The sequence below is a fragment of the Triturus cristatus genome, chromosome 4_2 (assembly GCF_964204655.1).
Source record: "Triturus cristatus chromosome 4_2, aTriCri1.1, whole genome shotgun sequence".
In the NCBI taxonomy this organism is placed as follows: Eukaryota; Metazoa; Chordata; class Amphibia; order Caudata; family Salamandridae; genus Triturus; species Triturus cristatus.
This window is the reverse complement of record NC_140586.1, coordinates 828117927-828139317: the sequence shown is the minus strand read 5'-3', so window position 1 is coordinate 828139317 and position 21391 is coordinate 828117927. Positions and strand designations below refer to the sequence as shown.

Below are 21391 nucleotides of genomic sequence, written 5' to 3'. Positions count from 1 at the left end.
TATGAACTTAATCTGTAAAGAAAATCAGATCCACTGCCCATTAACTATTGTTAAATCTCCTAAATTAGTACGGTATAAGTGCGTACAGTGGTTTGTCCATAAACGCCAGGCCTTTTATAGAAGATATTCTATCCCCGCAATCAACTCCTCAACTCCGTTACCTGGCCCTATTTTACTATCTGGGATTACAGAATCATCAGTAATTACACAAAAATGGGCCAAGGCAGGATTTTGGAAAATTTCTGATTTTTTAAGGAATGGTAGATGGCTGAACATAGCCGAAATGTCTTATTTAATTCCAAATGACTTCTTTTTCCTTGGCTCATATAATATTTTTTGTAAGCTCCTGAGTAAACTTGATTTGGTCCAGATCATCGAATGTAAATGTTTAGTATATGATTTATTAGAAGATATGGTATTTAAGAAACTTGGGGAATGGAAAAAGCGTTTAGCCTCTAACAAGTATCGATTTGGAGGGGAAGGCCATACGAAATGGGCAAAACATGAGGAGATGGAAATCACAGCGAGCATGTGGTCAGCAGATAATAATCTCAATGTTAGCACGTTAAGGGGAGCCAATTGGCGAAGTATGTTGTTTTTTAGTAAATGGTTACTTTATAGAACTCCACTTTTTCTATCTAAGATTTATTCTAACCAATCAGCGCAGAGACTTTGTTGCCTTCATCATCCTAAAGCCAATTGGGCACATATTATATTACAATGCCCCTTGATTCAGAGGTTCTGGAATTACATTTTTTACAATCTGGAACTCGAATGCGGTATTTCAATAGGGTCGAATACTTGGCTAATAGTACTTGGCTATGACCCAGACCTTCTTCTCTCAGACAAGCTGATCAAATTATTATATATTGCAATGGCTGTAGCCAGATCACTTCTACTTCAGAGATGGCGATCAGATCTTATACCATCTATATATGAATGGGTCCAAAAAATGAAGCAAGTTAAAAAAAGTGAACGAACCCATGCATTGCGAATTGGTGGAATTAGGAAGTTTGAGAGGGTCTGGGCAGCTTATTTTGATTAAGATCTCAAAATGTAGCTTATCTTTTCGGAGGTATTCTCCGTATGTTTGACTCCTATATCTTGTAATACCAGTATCTTAATCTATTATACGACATTTGATATTCTCTTGTAATCTAGTTATATCAATGAATACAGGATGAATTAGTATTTTTCACATACTTGCTGATTTCTATGTATATGTTGAAAGCACCTATGGTTTAATCAATTGCTTAGTTTATATTAATGGTATGTATTAATGGTTGGCAGTGGATGCTGTTTTAGGATATTACGCGTTTTATGTTTTTTTAATACTGGCTTAAATGTTTATATTTTCCATCTTTATGGATTTTAGGATTTACACCCTTCCGGCAAATCGGTGCCATTTAACAATTCTGTATTATTTTTTTACATATTCAAGGAATTTTATGGATGTATTTATAGATAAAAAGCTTTTTGTTATATGGGTTTCAATAAGAAAAATGGAAAAAAAATGAAAAAATACTGCCACACATCAGGGGACCAGTGCTAGTTTCAGTGTTAGAACCGGCTGGCGCACTGTAACTTAAAAATACAGCACGGAGAGAAACGGAGCTATCCGGAGTAACACAGGATAGAAAGATATATTTCAATGGAGCCTTGGTTGAGGCAGCCCCTTGAAGGTTTCACTAACACAAGGGTCCGCTTGATGTAACAGGGCCTTCCTGGCGTGGAAGAGAGAAACAGCTCCTGAACGCTAGGGCCAATGATGTCTTGTGTCCAAGAACTACCCAGACCTTTAATCAGGATTTGGGGCCCAGAAACACAACAAAAATCTGCTGGAACCTTGTGGTTGGGGTTTGGAGCCTGTGACAAGGAAGAAAGGCGCGTATCTCGAAGTCTGCTAGTGGCAATAAAGCATTCATTCTGGAGGGGCAGGGGCAGGGCTTTAAGTGGAATAAAAAAAACTGGGGGTCTCTCAAAGGGGTGTGGCCAATGTAATTAAGGGTGTGGCTTAAAAGTAAATAAGCTAAAAATCTGAACATAGTGTGCTTCCCGACCTGTATTTTGCTGTTTCTGTCCTTGCATTCAGATATATGATACAACAAGTAACATCATACCTACAACAAGTCAGGACTACTGGCTTTGTCACTGGTTGTTAGTTGCATAAGATGAATAAGCAGCAACTATGGCTTGTATATAATATTGAAAAGCTTCCACTTAAAGCCCTGGTGACACCACGACAATGTTGCTGCTCCTGAGTTTCAAAAAGAGAAGGGAAATCCAGAGAGAAAAAGACTCTCTTTAAAGGATTTCCCTTCCTCTACAACGCTCACCACCATGCCGTAACTTCTCCACTATTGAGAAGTGAGCAGTTTGAGCACGCGCACATCGATGTGCATGTTGTCACTGCAGTCCGGAGAAAAACGGACCGCCTGTGCCAGGGCACAAAACAGAGTCCGATAGGGACCTGTTTCGAGCCCCCCTTTAAAAAACTACCGGTGCTCAGCACCAATGAGACCCGGCCCACTTAAAGCCCTGGCCAGGTGGGTGCATCCCTCCTGCTCTTCTGCATCTCTGCCACAAGTAACAGCTGAACAAGGGGGTGAGGGTGGCCATACCTCCTTCAGAGACAATCGCAATATTCTCAGACTAGAGACCCATTACTAGGGCCACCTGTTGGCGGACGGCCAGGCAGCGTTTAGGGCTGAGGGGTGGATAAGTGTACCCCGGGACACTCAGAGAACAGAACTGGGGGTACAGAGGCCCGAGGTCGGTACCAGCCAGATGCGCATGCGTTGAGGGAAGGGACGTGGGGGTCTTTTCAGAGAGGGGCAGGTGCAGCAGGTAGCACAGTGCCTCAAAGGGCATCCCCAGATAATCAGTGCCGAATGATTCTTGCTACGAGGCAGGACCACCTCTGTTGTTGTTAACAAGTACTCGCCATCATCACCAGTCAGGTGGTCAGGGCTCCATTGTGCCCTGACTGTGACACAGTGGTTCTTTGGGCAGCTCCACAGTATCTGTGGATTTAGACTCCAGGTAGCCCCCAAGTGGACTTTTTCAATTGTTCGGATTTTTTCTGTCCTGGGCACTCAGGTGGATAGCTTTCTAGCAAGTTCTCTCCGGGCAATCATTCTTGGAGAGACTGTCAGAGCTGCAGGGGCGGGGCGGGCACCGGGTTCTAGTGGGAGAGCACCGTTGCTTTCAACCCAGCAACAGTCGAGGTCTCTGCTATGGAACTCTGGCGGCATCTAGTGGCCAGAGAACATGGTGTGGAAGAGATGTCGTATTACATCCACTAGAAGGACCCACGCCTGGCAGAGGGGCACGTGAAAGCACTGGTATTCTAGAACACATTCAATACCCCTGTACAAGGCAGGTGGAGGGTAGTGCCACCGTGGGTAGTCACTATAAAACTTGTACAGTTCTGCTGTACTGCCGTTTGAGGGGTAGCACAGGTTGATGGCATCGCCTCTCCCTCGTACCCACGTAGGGAGCTGCAGATTGAGGGGTTTGCTCCTAGGAGGCAGTCCTTGCATCGGGAACACGTAAAGTTCGCACCAAAAGGATGGAAAGGGCTCTCGCCAGGCACGATGCAGACTCTACAGGAGGAGCGGGCAGCTAGGGGGGGCTCGAGTTAAACTACAAGGCTTTGAGTTCAAGTCACAGCTCTTCTCCCCGATGTTGTGTGAGTCTGGGCAGACCATTCGCACTGCTCTTCGTTTGACTCACTCTCACATACATGAAAAGGCAGGGGACTGCAAACGAGAGGGGTTCGGTGCGATGGGCGTTTTAACAGAACCGAGTCACCCAGAATGTGCAGTGCAAACGTGTCGAAATGGGTTGGGAGTAGTATTATAAAATGAATCTAGCACCCACTGCAGTCGCACTGCACCTCGAAGCACTTTTAAAACATGTGCTGCTTTGTCAGCTGGCTTGTTAGCTTGACCAGGAAACCTGCAAATAGGGTGTGGGGCGGAGAGAGTTAAATCTACGCAGAATACAAGGAAAAAGAAATTCCACACGGTTGTGTTTTTTTCAATTTGTCCCCTCGCCTTAACTCTTCGGGAGGGGGACAGGTGACACATTGTGAGCGGGGAGCGGAGCACGCATGTTAAACACTTCAGAAGCCACATATTGAATCGGCCTCCGGCAAGACATCTGCCTAATGTGAGGGCTTAAATATCCTTTCCCATTTTACATGCATTCAAGTCTCATTTGAGGGAAATGAAACGGTATTATTAAGGGCGGATTTTGCACAAATGGCCTGAATTTGACATGTCAGCTTCGATGAGGCTTTTACATATGTAACGCAGAGGAGGGTCGGCCGCAGCGACAGGCTCATCGAAAGCGCGGCGCCGGCTCCCAAATGAAATGTGCATGTGCTCGACCTGCGGCCCTCCCCTCCCCGCAGCACCCACGTCGATGGGGCGCTGCGAACCCACTTCGTGGCGCTATCCGCTTTCTGTCACGGCACACTACGCGCTGGTCGTAGGCCTCGATTGATCATTACCCTAACCTTGCTAAAACTTGAATTCACTTTACGAACAAGGCTTCTCTGCGGGTTTAAGGGCGATATAAAATAAATGTCTTTATCGTCCCTACCTTTCTAAGTCCCCGCCGCGGAGAGCCATTCGGGGCTCGGCTGAATGAGTACAAATGGCTCGGTGCTAATTCTCATCATGGCGGCGGCGCCTTGAGTGCTTTTAAACCAGCGCGCGGGGTTATGTGATTATTCTAGAATAAATAGTGCTCATCATCGGCTGCCAGGCCCCTGCTCGCTTAAACAGCCCTTCCAATTAACAGGTCCACCTAATGGATTTTAAAAATTAAGATTTCCGACGCCAGACTCGATATACATGCATCCGCTTTTTTCAGGTCTGGCCGAGAGACAGCTTTGCTCTCTCACTAGTCTCATGTTATCAAACAAATTATAAGCACACATCCATCCATAAATAGTGGAGCGCTGGGTCACCTCTCGTCGTCCTATGGTCTAACTCATACTGCACATTTTGCACGGAGGTGGGCTAGCCACTGAAAAGCCAGAGATGCCTGGCTCAGCACGAGGTCCTCCTGTTCATGGAACCCCTCACCGAACTTCTTCAAGCATCTAACGTGTACTACCACATGTACGCTGATGACACTCAATTATACCTCAAGATCAACACCTTAGAAGATATCCAACTGCTCAACAAAACGCTTGGAAATACCCAGATATGGCTGGCAAAACACCATCTCAAATTAAATGCCCAAAAAAACGAATTCCTGCTTATTGCTCCACCCGCTCAAGTCCCGGTGATGCAAGAGTGGATAAAACACCTTACGGCCCTCAACGTTCAACCAATCATCGTTGACTCAGCCAAATCACTGGGAATAACTCTTGACAGTAACCTCAATATGCAAAAACACATCAGCAATGCTACAAAGGGAGCTAACTACCAGATAAACACACTGAGGAAGATGAAACCTTTTCTACCAAGTAAGGACTTCAAGCAAGCTGTACAAGCACTAGTTATCCCCAGAGTGGAGTATGGAAGCGTCTCGCTTTGTGGCCTTCCCAAAGCAACCACGGCACCTCTAAGAGCATCAATCAATGCCGCAGCGAGACTCATCACCGGTTCTAAAAGAAATGTACACATCTCACCGGACCTCAAAGCACTGAATTGGCTTCCCCTGGAAGCCAGAATTCATTTAAAGATAGCATGTATGACGCATAAAGCCTTGCACTACAAAGCACCCAGATATCTAACGCAAAAGCTAACGATCTCTGGTGGGCTCAGATCTTCCAGAAGTGTGGAAAACTTATTACTAAAACCACAGCGATTCAACAAGAAAAAAACATATAACCGTACCTTCTCAGGGATGGCACCTAGAATTTGGAATGCGTTACCACCCGAAACCAGACTTAACCCCTCTATTGTCTCATTCAAAAAGGAAGTAAAATCAATTCTCATGGCCAAATTCACCTGAGGAAGGTCCTAAGTTTTTGCAATGAACTACTATAGCGCTGCCATCACCCTGACTAGGACAAGGGACCATCTAAGCAATTTGGACACTCCATCTTCCTGTTTCCTGACGCATGAGGATAGCGCCCTGATGTACCCGATAACTTTGCTTTTGTAACTCGTTTTTGTATAGATGCTACAATTTGCCTTTGGCTTATGTATAAAAACTTTATTTACTGTTAAGCGCTCTGATACCCGCAAGGGACTTGTCCGCGCTCTATAAAACTTTCAAATAAATAAAGAAATAAATAAGGCAAGGCGAGGTGGCCTTGTGGCTACAGCTGCAGACCCGTAACCTGGGGAGTTGGGTTTGAATCCAAGCCTGGGCTCTGCTTCCCATAAATCCCAGAAAATCTCTCTGTGCCGAAAAAATCCTCTTGCATCTAGTTTGTATTCTATTTTGATGTGGGGAGAGAATATGGCGTTTAAACTAGAGCTTCCGACAATAGAGCTGGGGAGCCAGGTTTGAGTCTGGGGAGCTAAACGTCCTGTGATTCTGGGCAAATCACTTGATCTCCCCGTGCCTAAAAAATGAATATGGCCTTTTGTAATGTAGCTGGTGCTCGTGTAAAGTGTGTCCAATACCTTCGAGTCGAGTTCGTGCTATAGAACACTAAACAAAACTTCTCTCATCTCCTTGAACAAGGTTTGGGCTATGTAAAATGTCCAAAAATAAAATGTGGATTCTACCAGTTGCCAACCATCTCACCTCATTCTCCAACAATCAGGTCAAAACATTAACCTTTTCTGTCAGAAAGAGATACCTATCTAATGGCTGAATGGCACAGTGTGAAACCAGAAAACCTGGGACCAATCCCGGTTTCCCTGCTTGACCAAATTTTGTAAACCTAGGCAAATGCTGTATTTCGCAAAGCCTCCTTTTGTTCATTATCACATATGAAAGCACCTTCAAATACGTGAGTTTAGGTTTTACGCTGTATAAAAACCTCTTATGTTTGATTTAATAGCCTATAATGTTTCTCCATCTATAAGAGTCTAGGCCACATATAGGCAGGGCCACAAGAAGTATGCAATTCTGTGACCACTGCTTTTTTTCTCATAATTATGGTTTTGCGCATTTGCCACATAATCCACTGTCTGCTGCATAATCTGCAGATTTAACAAAATGTTTCTAGCTCTAAATCATATGTTAATAAAAATGTGGCGGCACGTGTTTGATCACTCTAGAAGGCAATTTGCAAAGGTTAACTGGTTATCTTTCAATTGCTAATTTTTATTTTGGTTCTTAATCTGGTACTAATAAGGGGCAATATTTGCGTGCATAGCATTAACATGTGTACAAATCACAAAAAAACAAAATAACGCTGTCTAAAATGTGCTGCATTAAGTCACGTAATGTAACTTTTCCTACCGCATAATTGAGTTAAATTAAGTTTGTGCTCCCCTTCCTCATTATTCCAGTGGCCCTGAATTTAGTCAGGGCTACTGGAATGACAACTGGCTTCCTTCTTAATTCAGCAAAAGTATTGTCACCCGGGCGGAGGCAGGAATGATTCTCAGTTCATGTTTAAAAACTCTTGCTTTTAATAAATACTTCTCAATGTAGGATACCATCTGATGTACTGATGTGAAACGCTTCATTGTGTTCAAGAAATACACTTATTTGAATTTTGAAGACACTGTATCATACTCTAAAATGATGTTGCTTTGTAATGTTTACAGTGTGGTGTTTACCACAATGGATGTTATGACGTAAACCTTTACAATGCATGTAAGTACAACAAGGGCCCTTTTAAAGTGTTTTACAACATAGGCATTTACTATACAGGTGTGTATTGTTTAAACAGCATAATTATGCTACTTAAAAAAATAGTGTTTAAGGGTTAAGGGGTGGGGTATTAAAGGTTCAAGGTTGGGTAGAGGTAAAGGGATAAGGGTTTTTTAGGGTTTAGTTATGGGCAGAGGTAAAGGAGTTTTCGTGGTTCAGGGGCGAGTAGAGATAAAGAGAGGTAAGGGTTTTTTAGGTTTCAAGGGTAGCTAGAGGTAAAGGGGGTTATGGGTTTTTTAAACTTCAGAGGCAGGTAGAGGTAGAGGGTGTTTTTTTTAGGCCTCTGGGCAGGTTCCCCTCTAAAATCTCTCTCTATATGTATATAATGTAAATTAAAAAATAAGGCTGAATTTGGGAGTACTCCCCTTAAGAAAGATATATACACATATGTACGAATGTGTGTGTGTGTGTGTTATGAGTATGTCAGTGTGTGTATATATATATTGTATGTGTGTAAGTATACATATATAGATATATACATAATATTGATAATATATTACATTATATGTTTTATGTACATATATGATATCAGTTGTTACAACACATAATACCACGTTGTAAAACAACACAATGTAAAAATCTGTGGTAAATGCAGGTGTTGTAAACATCATGTGCTGTAACAACTAATATTCATAATGTTTGTTGCATGATTTTTAAGCCAAATATTTTCAGGGCTTAAACCCATGACTTGGCTCTGCCTCAGTTCTCCCTGTTATTATGTTGGTTCGCCTACCTCTAATTTTGCACCCACCCACCACTGCATACAGCATGAGGCATGGACAGCCCACATCAGCTATCGTGCACTGCAAATTACACAATTGTGCCTAATCACATGCACACTTCCAAATAAAGAGTAGTGCACTTTAGCGCCAGGGCTGTTGCCAATTCACTCAATTTATTCCTATTTTAGTCTCTTGTTCGCTTTCCTATTAAACACTTAGGGCCCGATTCACAAAGGTAAACTGAGACAAAGTCTAACTTTATGACTTTCGGTATTTATAAAGGGCATTTATGAGTAGTACATTTAGACTTTTGTCTCAGTTTAACTACATTTTGATCTTAAGTCTAACTGAGTGCAAACTTAAGTTAAACTGAGACAAAAGTCTAACTTTACTACTCGTAAAGGCCCTTTGTGAATACCAAAAGTGGTAAAGTTAGACTTTTGTCTCAGTTTAAGTCAAGTTTTGGTATTATGTCTATCTGAGACCAAAACTTAAGTTAGACTGAGACCAAAGTCTAACTTTACTACTCGTAAATGCCCTTTGTGAATACCGAAAGTTAGACTTTGTCTCAGTTTACCTTAGTGAATCGGGCCCTTAATTTCTGTTGCATGTGCTTGCAAAAAATAAATACAAAAAATAAATTGTACTCTAGTTAAGTCCCAACCTATTGGTTTTGTTAGATAATGCGGCAGTCTGGCTCAGGCTCCACATTGGCTGTGCAGAGCATGCTATATGGCTTGTGAGATATTGGAGGATATATATATATATATTTTTTTTAACTTGCATAGCAAAATGTTATGTATTAGGTCCCCCTCTGCTCCGTTGCTCCCAAAGCATGTGAAGTAGGCCACACCTAGAGGCATAAGCACCCAAATCAGTGCTTAATTTAAGCTGGTTGATTCAAGTGAGCGGTACCAGCCCTTAATTGTCAACACAGGCACTTATGACAATCTGCCAATTGGTAGCGCTGTCTGTTTAATTTAGAAATTAGCACAACAGTTATTTGTTGATTCAATGTATGTGAAAATGACGAATACCAAGCCATTCTTCCACCTTTTGGGGCATGGAATAGGCTAAATTGTCACATTAAAGAAGTGTGATGGTTAATTATTGTGATGCTACTATCATTGGCAGTGCTGGCCGTGGCAATGGGCGGTGCAAGCTGCAGTGACCTCCGAACGAGGGCCCTGGCACTTATTTGTTTTACAAATTAAGCAATGGTGCAAATCATGTCTGTGATTGTTTAAGATCTCAGAATTGCATCTTTTATCAGATGGCACAGGCCTGTCTGACTTGACCCTATAGTAAACATGAGGTGCTTTCAACAGAAATTTGTAATTTCTACCTCGTGGAACTAGATCTTGATTCTGTCTCTCAACTTCCTGAATAATGCAAAGTACCAGTCTGTACCTCAACCTGTTTGCCGTTGACATAGTCCAGCCTGTTGGAAAGCTCTCAATGTGACTAGAGGCTAGCCCTTCTGTACCTGTTTTCGTCATATGGGCAGACTTTGAACCCACAGTCAGGAATATTACATGATAGTACTTCGTCAAGACATGCACTGAGAGTATTAAAGTTTCGTTTTCCCAAGAGACATCCTCCATTACCAGGGGTGCTGCTTCCTGGCCAATCCACACTTCAGTCTGTAATCTGCATCTTACCTTTCTTTCCCACATTCCCCAACAGGGATTAATGCTTTCGGGATGATGAGTTTAAAACCAAACTAATGGGGCAGGAGTGGGGATGCGCATGCGCACCCTGGCTACCTTTAGTTTTGACACAAATTATGCCACCGGCTACAAGCGGGTGCTATTTCAATAGGTTGGGAATGGATGGAATTGAGTGAAATGTCTCTCGTGGCAGAATTGACCGCTAGAGGAACCCAAGTGATCGGCTGATAGGAATTAGAACTGCAGCACTTGCTCTTAGGGGAAAGTGCTGCTGGAGGAAGCAAGCAAGAGACAACAAAAACCACAACACTAGAAAATGGACCATTAGCATTCAAAACTTAGCAAGACAACATATGTTTGGTTGGGGGGGGGGGGGAGACCACCACATTACTCTTAATGGGTTTAGGCAAGGAGACTCTGAAGCATGAGACTGCAGTGCACAAGTCCGAGGCTGCATGAGGTAGATCTGGGGTGCGTTTAAATGTCTAGAGTTTGTCATTTGGGTGCCTGAAAGTGGAGGTTGAAGACAGCATGACAGTTTCATAAGATGAGACTGAGGAGGCATGAGATATTAAGTCCATTGCCTGAAGATAAGAAAGAGGTGGCATGAGATAGCAAGGCATGGGCCTGCAGGTGAGATTGAAGGGGCACGAGATAGCAAGGTCTGGGCCTGCAGGTGATATTGAAGGGGCACGAGATAGCAAGGCCTGGGCCTGCAGGTGAGATTGAAAGGCATGAGATATATAGCAAGGTCTAGGCCTACAGGTGAGACGGAAGAGACATTAGATAGCAAAGCCTGGGCCTGCAGGTGAGATTGAAGGGGCATGAGATATATAGCAAGGTCTGGGCCTGCAGGTGAGATTGAAGGGCACGAGCCATCAAGGTCTGGGCCTGCAGGTGAGACCGAAGGGACATGAGATAGCAAGGTCCGGGCCTGCAGGTGAGACTGAAAGGGCATGAAATAGCAAGGCCTGGGCCTGCAGGTGAGATTGATGGGACACGAGATAACAAGGACCGGGCCTGCAGGTGAGGTTGAAGAGGCCCAAAATTGCAAGGTCTGGGCCTGCAGGTGAGATTGAAGGGGGCATGAGATAGCAAGGCCTGGGCCTGCAGGTGAGATTGAAGGGGCATGAGATTGCAAGGTCTGGGCCTGCAGGTGAGATTGAAGGGGGCATGAGATAGCAAGGCCCGGGCCTGCAGGTGAGATTGAAGGGGCATGAGATAGCAAGGCCTGGGCCTGCAGGTGAGATTGAAGGGGCATGAGATTGCAAGGTCTGGGCCTGCAGGTGAGATTAAAGGGGCACGAGTTAGCAAGCCCTGGGCCTGCAGGTGAGATTGAAGGGGCAGGAGATAGCAAGGCCTGGGCCTGCAGGTGAGATTGAAAGGGCACGAGATAGCATGGTCTGGGCATGCAGGTGAGATTGAAGGGGCATGAGTTAGCAAGGCCTGGGTCTGCAGGTGAGATTGAAGGGGCATGAGATAGCAAGCCCTTGCCCTGCAGGTGGGATTGAAGTGACATGAGGTACCAAATTCTGGGCCTGCAGGTGAGATTGAGGGACATGAGATAGTAGGTTCTGGGCCTGCAGGTGAGACTGCGGGACATGAGATAGCAAGGACTGGGCCTGCAGGTGAGATTTAAGGGGCATGAAATAGCAAGGCCTGGGCCTGCAGGTGAGATTGAAGGGGCATGAGTTAGCAAGGCCTGGGTCTGCAGGTGAGATTGAAGGGGCATGAGATAGCAAGACCTTGCCCTGCAGGTGGGATTGAAGTGACATGAGATACCAAGTTCTGGGCCTGCAGGTGAGACTGAGGGACATGAGATAGCAAGGTCTGGGCCTGCAGCTGAGACTGAAGGGGCATGAGATAGCAAGGGGCATGAGATAGCAAGGCCTGGGCCTGCAGGTGAGATTGAAAGGGCACGAGATAGCATGGTCTGAGCCTGCAGGTGGGAATGAAGGGGCATGAGTTAGCAAGGCCTGGGTCTGCAGGTGAGATTGAAGGGGCATGAGATAGCAAGACCTTGCCCTGCAGGTGGGATTGAAGTGACATGAGATACCAAGTTCTGGGCCTGCAGGTGAGACTGAGGGACATGAGATAGCAAGGTCTGGGCCTGCAGCTGAGACTGAAGGGGCATGAGATAGCAAGGCCTGGGCCTGCAGGTGAGATTGAAAGGGCACGAGATAGCATGGTCTGAGCCTGCAGGTGAGATTGAAGGGGCATGAGTTAGCAATGCCTGGGTCTGCAGGTGAGATTGAAGGGGCATGAGATAGCAAGCCCTTGCCCTGCAGGTGGGATTGAAGTGACATGAGATACCAAGTTCTGGGCCTGCAGGTGAGACTGGGGGACATGAGATAGTAAGTTCTGTGCCTGCAGGTGAGACTGAGGGACATGAGATAGCAAGGTCTGGGCCTGCAGCTGAGACTGAAGTGGCATGAGATAGCAAGGCCTGGGCCTGCAGGTGAGATAGAAAGGGCACGAGATAGCATGGTCTGGGCCTGCAGGTGAGATTGAAGGGGTATGAGATAGCATGGTCTGGGCCTGCAGGTGAGATTGAAGGGGTATGAGATATATAGCAAGGTCTGGGCCTGCAGGTGATTTTGAAGGGACATGCAATAGCAAAATCTGGGCCTGCATGTGAGACTGAAAGCATCAGATAGCAAGGTCTGGGCCTGGTGGCTAGATTGAGAAAGTGTGAGATTGCAAGAGCTTGGCCTAGAGGTTTAACCGAGGAGGCATAGAATAAAGAGCAAGATCAGGGTCTCGAGGTTAGGTTGAGGAGGCCTGAGACAGCATGATCTGGGCCTGGAGGTGAGACCGAGCGTGAATGAGATAAGACACTATGGTCTGGGTCTGGCATAAGGCTTGACACTGAGAGAGCTGCCAAGATTGGTTTAAAGTGGGTGAAGGTCTGATGGGAGCTACAGATCGAAGTGAGGAGATTAAGGACTAATGGGGGTTGTGGGGTTCAGTGATGTTATCCACGTCAGATGGATGACAATAGCAACGTTTAAGCATTGCCAGGTAAGATGTATGTTGATAGGGGTTCTATGCAACGAGATGTGCCTCGCATTACATTGTTATCTTGTCAGTAAGAGCCTGGCATCCCAGCTGTCTGTGTTTGGTGGATGGTGCAGGAGGGGCGACGGGGATGGGAGGGTCCCAATCTGCATGGGGTACGTCAGGCCTCGCTAGTGACGGGCTTCCGTGGCCGCCCACTGGCCTTAATCCATGGCACAGATTAAATGTTATATATCATGGCGCAGAGCGGGTCGTTATTTAATAATTAATAAAGACCTTCTTCGCTCCAGCCCGGCCGAGGGAAGGAGCGCGGCCGCGGAGGTGTCAGCCCGAGCGCGTCTCTCGGTGACTCCGGCTCTTACTTAGAGGAATAAGGCCATCCGTTCTCACCTGTCATCTGGCCCACAAAGGCCCCTGTCAAGGCCTGTGATTTAGGCCTTCCTCTCTTTTCCCATTAAGGCGGCCTTCCCATCACCACCATTTAGCGGCGTTGCTCGGCGGTGGCCCGGCCGCCTGTGGGCCGCGTCCCTCTTCCTCGGTGCACCTGCCTTCCCTCATAGGCCACCGCGGCCACTAATTGCCTCCGTTCATTCCAACCTGCGCGTTCAGTTGCCGGGGCCTTTATGAAGTTGGAACGGACCCAAACGACGCCATAAATTACACACACGCACTGTGGCCGGTGCCGCACAAAGAAACAGGGCGTTCTTGCCTCATCTTGTGGATATGAGCTATAGCTGTGAGACTGCAAATCAGCCTCTCCTCTATTAACAACTAAAACCCCGCTACCTCCTCAGGAGGGTCACCTCAGACACGTGCCTTTCCCAAAACACGTGTTTTTGCTCCTCCCTCAGCCTCAAAAATATGCTTGGCCTCAGACAGTCCCTTATCCCCAGGCAGGCGAGTCTCATCAAACGTGCATCTATCTCAGAAACATGCTTCTTTCTGCCTCAGACAGTCTCTTATCCTCAGACAGACGCTTCTCACAAAACATGTTCCCCTGCCTCAGATACATGCTTCAGTCTCAGACAGTCCCTTCTCTCAGACAGGCGCTTCACTCAAATCATGCACTTCTGCCTCAGAAACATACTTCGACCTCAGACAGTGCCTTAGTCTCAAACAAGTGCTCCCCACAAAACATGTACTTCAGCCTCAGAAACATGCGTCAGCCTCAGACAGTCCCTTATTCTCAGACTCTCGAAACATGTACTTCTGCCTTAGTGACACGTTTCGGCCTCAGACAGATAGTCTGCTATCCTCAGACAGATGCTTCTCACAAAACATGTGCTTCAGCCTCAGACAGTCCCTTATTCTCAGACAGACGCTTTTAGCAAAAACATTTACTTCTGCCTTAGAAACACGTTTCGGCCTCAGACAGATAGTCTGTTATCCTCAGATAGATGCTTCTTACAAAACATGTGCTTCAGCCTCAGAAACATGCTTGGGCCTCAGACAGTCTCTTATCCTCAGAGGGGCAACTCTCACAAAACATGTGCTTCATCCTCAGAAACATGCTTTGGCCTCAGACAGACAGTCTCTCACCCTCAGACGGGGGCTTCTGACAAAACATGCACTTCCGCCTCAGAAACGTAATTTGGCCACAGGCAGACATGCTGTTATCCTCAGACAGGCGATTCTCACAAAACGTGCTTCAGCCTCAGAAACATGCTTCGGCCTGAGACAACCTGCTATCCTGAGACAGGCCCTTCTCACAAAACATGTACTGCGACTTGAGACAGTCTCTTATCCTCAGACAGGCCTACCTCACAAAACATGTACTTCGGCTTGAGACAGTCTCTTATCCTCAGACAGGCCCTTCTCACAAAACATGTACTTCGGCTTGAGACAGTCTCTTATCCTCAGACAGGCCTACCTCACAAAACATGTACTGCGGCTTGAGACAGTCTCTTATCCTCAGACAGGCCTACCTCACAAAACATGTACTTCGGCTTGAGACAGTCTCTTATCCTCAGACAGGCCCTTCTCACAAAACATGTACTTCGGCCTAAAAAACATGTACTTCGGCTTGAGACAGTGTCTTATCCACAGACAGGCCTACCTCACAAAACATGTGCTTCGACTTAAGAAGCATGAGACATTCTCTTATCCTCAGGCAGGCACTTCAACCACAGTTCAGTACTCGTCCCTCAAGCAGGTGCTTCTCAACCTAAGCACATGCTTCCCTCTGCCTCAGGCACATGCTTCTGCCAGGCAGGTGCTGTTCCTTCAGGCACTGAGTCTCCTAAAGTGTGCTTTTACCCCAGACACTCTCTTCTCAGATATGGCATTTTCCAATTAAATAACATTTTCCCAATATCATATGCTTCTCCTAGATACACGACTCTACTCCGAACACACACTTCTTCCAGACTTGCATTTCTCTCACCACAGACAAGTGCTTATCCCACGACAGGTTATTCTCCCCAGATACAGGCTTCTCCCCATAAATCTGTTTCTACCGAGACAAGTCCTTCACCCACCCCTAGATACACGCTTCTGAGCTGGCCGTGCTGCACGTCCAGACACGGGATTCTCCCCAGATATGTGCTTCTTCCCAGACACACGCTTCTGATGATTCCCCCAGACATGTGCTTCTTCCCAGACACACGCTTCTGATGATTCCCTCAGACATGTGCTTCTTCCCAGACGTGCGCTTCTGATCATCCCCCCAGACATGTGCTTCTTCCCAGACACACGCTTCTGATGATTCTCCCCTCAGACGTGTTTCTTCCTAGACACACGCTTCTGATGAATTCCCCAGACATGTGCTTCTTCACAGACACACGCTTCTGATGATTTCCCCTCAGACGTGTGCTTCTTCCCTGACACACGCTTCTGATGATTCTCCCCTCAGACAAGTCACATGTGCTTCTTCCCAGACCCACTCTTCTGATGATTCTCCCCTCAGACAAGTCACATGTGCTTCTTTCCAGACACACGCTTCTGATGATTCTCCCCTCAGGCAAGTCACATGTGCTTCTTTCCAGACACACCCTTCTGATTATTCTCTTTCTCAGACATGTGCTTCTTCCGAGACACACGCTTCTGATGATCCCACCAAGACATGTGCTTCTTCCCAAACACACGCTTCTGATTCCCCCAGACATGTACTGCTTCCCAGACATACACTTCTGATGGTTCTCCCCTCAAACAAGTCACATGTGCTTCTTCCCAGACACACGCTTCTGATGATCCCCCCAAAGACACGTGCTTCTAACCAGACACACACTTCTGATGATTCTCCCCTCAGACGTGCTTTTCCCTCAGAAACATGCCGAAAAGCTCACGTGCAGCACACCTAGACACAAGAATCTCCCCAGACGTACTTCTTCCCCAGACACACACTTCTCAGCTAGCCGTGCTTCACACGGATACACATACTTGTCACCCAGACACATGCTTCTGAGGTGACGGTGCTTCCCCCCAGATATGTGCTTTCCTCCCCTAGAACCCAGATTATCAACTAGCTGTGTGTCACATTCACACACTAACTGTACCCCATGCACGCTCTTCACCTGATGCACCCTTCTCCCTGTAACACACTGAGGTAATATTTAACCTCAAATAACCTGACTGTATTCAAGGTCTGGTGCCACCCTTAACCACCTTTCCATGGACTAGGTGCAGAGAGTTTGGTGACCCTCATGAGTTGGAGCACATTCATGAGGTGGTCTGCCAGGGCCGCGTGGTGCTGTCTAGTGGTACTCGAAGGCAGGAGAGGAATTGATTGAGGAGCACAGGTGCTGGGTGAGAATGGTTTGGTGGGTTGGAGAGACGTCACTTGCTTGTTTTCTTAGAACTGAAGAGAAGTAATTTGTTGACCCTCAGGGTCTGGGAAGGAATAGTTTGGCGATCCTCCAGAGCTGAGCATGGACCATTTGGTGATACTCACTGGCTGAAGAGAGTTTACTTGGTGGTTCTCTTGGAGCTGGATGAATAGTTTGGGGGCCGGCAGGGCAGAGGAGAGGTTCTCAGGTGGTCCTCATTGACTAGCGATAGATAGTCTTGTGGTATTAAAGAGAGAGGAAGCAAGTTGTGGTCCTCCAGGCCTGCGGTGTCATAGTTTGGTGGTACATCTGCACCTCTCCGGATAGTTTGGCATATCTAAAGGGTCTTTAAGATAATAAAGAGGCTGAGGTCCATACCTGATGTTCAGCTGAATTAGCTTGTCCATCTCTTGTTCCATGTGCTCCTGCAACTCCCCCGGCCGCAGCAGCATCTGGCAGATGGGGCAGATGGGGGCCTGGCTGTCAAATAAGGCCACCTTCTTCTTGCCTGTGAAGGAAGAAAGCAGAAAGTTGTAATGTGGGCTTCAGCGTATCCCCAACTCCTGCCCTTATCTGCCCACCATACACTCAGATCTACATTTTACCAACTCCCTGTTTATACTGGGACTATGTATTCAATGCACGGGTCTTCTGTGATCTACAGCTGCATGCTATGTGCTACATTGCCATATGGTTTATGTCATATATAAGAAATCTGAGCAGAGAAATATCTTTCCAGAGAAACCACAACAAAGAAAACCTGTTACATAGAAAAACTATTTTGTGAAACTGCAATAAAAAATAAAACTCAACGAAAAAGAATAGTCATTTGAAAATGCAGGCATAGTCTGTGATCTACAGGTGTATGCTGTTTGCTGATCCGCTACACATTTGTACTTTGATGGCCTCTTATTAGTAAGAATTTACACATGCTATATGAGTCTCTGGTGCACCACAGAACAGCTAGTCTTTTGTACCTCTGTGCTCTACCAAATGACGGCTGCTTTCCTACCCTAAAGGGTACTGGTGGTGTCTACTGTACGACTGGATGGCCTCCCTGCAGTACCATAAGATGGGCTCTTCCCCAAAAGGCAGTAAAACATTTGCACACCGAGAGAAAGGGAGCCTAGTGGATTACGAAGATCACACCAGGGGTCAAAGGTGACTCCACAACTCCCTCCCTGTTGCGTCTAAGCCTTTTTTTGTTACCCACGTTGAGAAACAGAGACCAGAACTAAACTCATGCACCAATCGAGAAGTCCCCTGAATTCAGAAAGCCACACTGCTGACATCACTCCCCGGGGACAGCTTCCTGGTACATTCCGGGTGAAGCACTGACCATGTTTTTTGTGATTATTCTGAGGAGCGAATAAAGGGAAACCAAGGTTACCACTTACTAAGGCTATTGTTGGTAATTTCAGGGGTGCTAGCTCTGCTGTCTAAGGGTAACAGACGGACTATCTGGAGACGTTCCTCTGCTCTCCACGGTAGCACCTCCAAATTAATGAGGCACGGGCCTGGCGTCTAAGGGCAGCATGGACTATTTTCTGTTTAAAGCAAGAGCCTGGAATGAGGCGAATGGCAGGTCAGGGGACCTAGAGTGTTAGTACGTCGACGTTTAGCAGTGATCTAAGGCACGGTGGTGTCTAAGGTTAGTGCCTGTAATATTTGGAGGGGTAGTTCTGTCTCAGGCTAGTGTCTGAACTATCATACGAGATGGTTCCATGTACCTCTGGAGCCTGTAATCATATATAGGATAGCTCTTCTATCGAAAGTGCGTGCCTGCACTATCATACGAGATGGGTACATCTACCCCTGGAGCCTGTAATCTTACATAGGATAGCTCTTCTATCGAAAGTGAGTGCCTGCACTATCATATGAGATGGGTACATTTACCCCTGGAGCCTGTAATCTTATATAGGATAGCTCTTCTATAGAAAGTGAGTGCCTGCACTATCATATGAGATGGGTACATCTACCCCTGGAGCCTGTAATCTTATATAGGATAGCTCTTCTATCGAAAGTGCGTGCCTGCACTATCATATGAGATGGGTACATCTATCCCTGGAGCCTGTAATCTTACATAGGAAGGCTCTTCTATCGAAAGTGAGTGCCTGCACTATCATGAGGGACCACTCTATTGTTTGATGACAGAGCATGTACTATCTCTAGGGGCAAAGTGCCTCTAATATCACGACAGATAGCTCTGATGTCTAAGGACAGAGCATTTAGTATCTGTAGGATTAGACCTGCTGTCTGAGACCAGAGTCCCTAGTAGCATGGGAAACAGCCCTGCTAAAGCCACAGAATGCAGTGCCCGGAGGTGCTCTGCTCTACAGCATGGGATCGAAAGATCATAGGGAATAAAGAATCTGTTTGAGGGTAGTTTCTGTCTGACGGGGTAGTTTAGCTGCGTTTATCAGGCACTAGCTTGTGAGATTGTGAGGGATCCCTTTGACGATTATCATCAAACAGATGGAGATTGCTAGAACCACTTGCAGCACAGCTCTCCCAGGCCTTCCCAACCCGCACCTCAGACAGCCGGAGAATTGCTCGCTGGACGGACACTCCTGCATGCTTAGCATTTCTACCGACTTGGTCTATGTCTCTTATCGAAATAAATAACCCAAGAAGGCTTGGGAAGAGTTGACAATGCAAGCTGTAAATTAGGCACCCTCCAAGCTATATCCAGAGCCTGACAACGTGTCATGTTTAGGAAAAATCCATACATTTGGGAGAGAGTGCGAGAGAGAGACCTGAGAGGGAGAGGAATGAGGTAAAGAGATGAGAAAGAAGGAGTAATGGTGAGAGGGAATGAGAGACCTAAAAACTGAGCTAAAAAGGAAACGGCTGAGATAGAGAAATCATTGACATAGTGGGTCTGACTGTAATTGCAATTGAAAAGATAAATAGGAAATATGTGCTTTGTGGCACGGCTAATATCACATTCCTTGTCAATGCTCAGCAGTGTAGGCCATATCCTACTAAGCTCCATTTATCCAGCTCGTCTTAGCAGTAGTGTGATGTTACGTTGCCCACTTGTGCACATGTTGCTAGTGGATGCAAAGGCAGTACCTTATAGAAGTGAATGAATAATTTCATTGATTCTCTCAACAGAAGATTGTATTGTAATTGCATTTATGTAATGTAAAATGTAAAATGTATTTCTATAGCGCTGCTATCACTCCATGGAGTATCTTGGCGCTCACCCAACCCAGATGGAAGAGTTGGAGGGAATAGACACAGTTTACGCTAAACACTACACATTTACACCATTGCTGCACAAGCTGCGTCGGAAAGAGAAAATACCCATGTTTTTAATGCCCTCCTAAACTGAGTTTCATGAGACAAGGATCGTAAGGAAAAAGGAAGCTTATTCCAAGCCTTGGCACCCAACACAGAGAGGGATTTACCGCCTTTGGTTGCTAGCTTGAATCTGGGGATTACAAGCAGATTCTGGCCCACAGCCCGTAGGCAACGTGAAGGATGGTAACGTCTGAAGCCATTACATAAGTATTTGGGTCCTTGAAGTTGAAAAGCCCTGAAAGTGATTAAAAGGATCTTAAAAAGAATCCTTTTGCCGATTGGTAGCCAATGAAGCGTGTTCAGTGCTACTGAGGCTGATGACTTACGTGGCCAACGTATTACTAGGCGGGCCGCTGCATGTTGGACCATTTGTAATCTGTGGAGTACCGATTTATTGGCTCCAGCATATAAGCTATTACAATAGTCCAACCTGGAAGTAATTAGGGCCACTGCGACTGTTTTCCTGGCTGGCAAAGGAAGAAAATCAAAAAACTTCCTTAAAGCTTTTATTATATGGAAGCAAGTGCCAGCTACGGCAACCGCTTGTTGTTTAAAGGACAGTTGGTTATCAAACTTGATGCCCAAATTACGGGCAGATGTAATAGTGTTAGGGGGGGCTTCTGCATCCTCAGGCCAGAAGATTTTCGGGGAAAACAAATTTTGCTTTCCAAATGGCAGGATTTCCGTTTTTCCAGCATTACATTTAAGGTGATTATCAGTCATCCAATTAAATGTTGCTGCTAGGCACTCTTTAAGATTTTCCTCAGCGCCAGACCGTTCACTGTCCAGTACTAGGATAAGAGTGTCGTCAGCATATGAGATTGTACTGATCTGAAAGGATGCAATCAGTTTTACCAGGGGAGCCATATACAGGTTAAAAAGTATAGGGCTTAAACTCGAACCCTGGGGAACTCCGAAGCTGAGGACCTTAGCTTCAGATTGGTAATGACCTAGCACTGTGATTTGGCGTCTGTCCCTGAGGAAGTTTCTAAGCCAAGCCAAGACCACTCCACCTACTCCTGCGGCAGCCAATTGGTCCACTAAGATGTTATGTGAGACCGTATCGAAGGCTGCCGACAGGTCGAGTAGGATTAAAACAGCCTTTTTTCCCTGG

General features: G+C 46.1%; 1 protein-coding gene and 1 long non-coding RNA gene across 7 annotated transcripts in view; one reads left to right on the top strand and one right to left on the bottom strand.

Moving 5' to 3' along the window:
• The window catches only part of RNF220 (ring finger protein 220), a 720811-nt gene that overhangs the window by 309912 nt on the left and 389508 nt on the right, over positions 1-21391 (bottom strand). For all 6 annotated transcript variants that reach the window (XM_085602785.1, XM_085602783.1, XM_085602784.1 and 3 more), the window contains one exon: positions 17350-17479. In XM_085602785.1, the coding sequence (XP_085458911.1) occupies positions 17350-17479 (130 nt within the window). The remainder of the gene's footprint in view (positions 1-17349; positions 17480-21391) is intronic.
• Positions 1-21391, top strand: part of LOC146835124 (uncharacterized) — a 64577-nt gene that overhangs the window by 17319 nt on the left and 25867 nt on the right. The window lies entirely within an intron of this gene.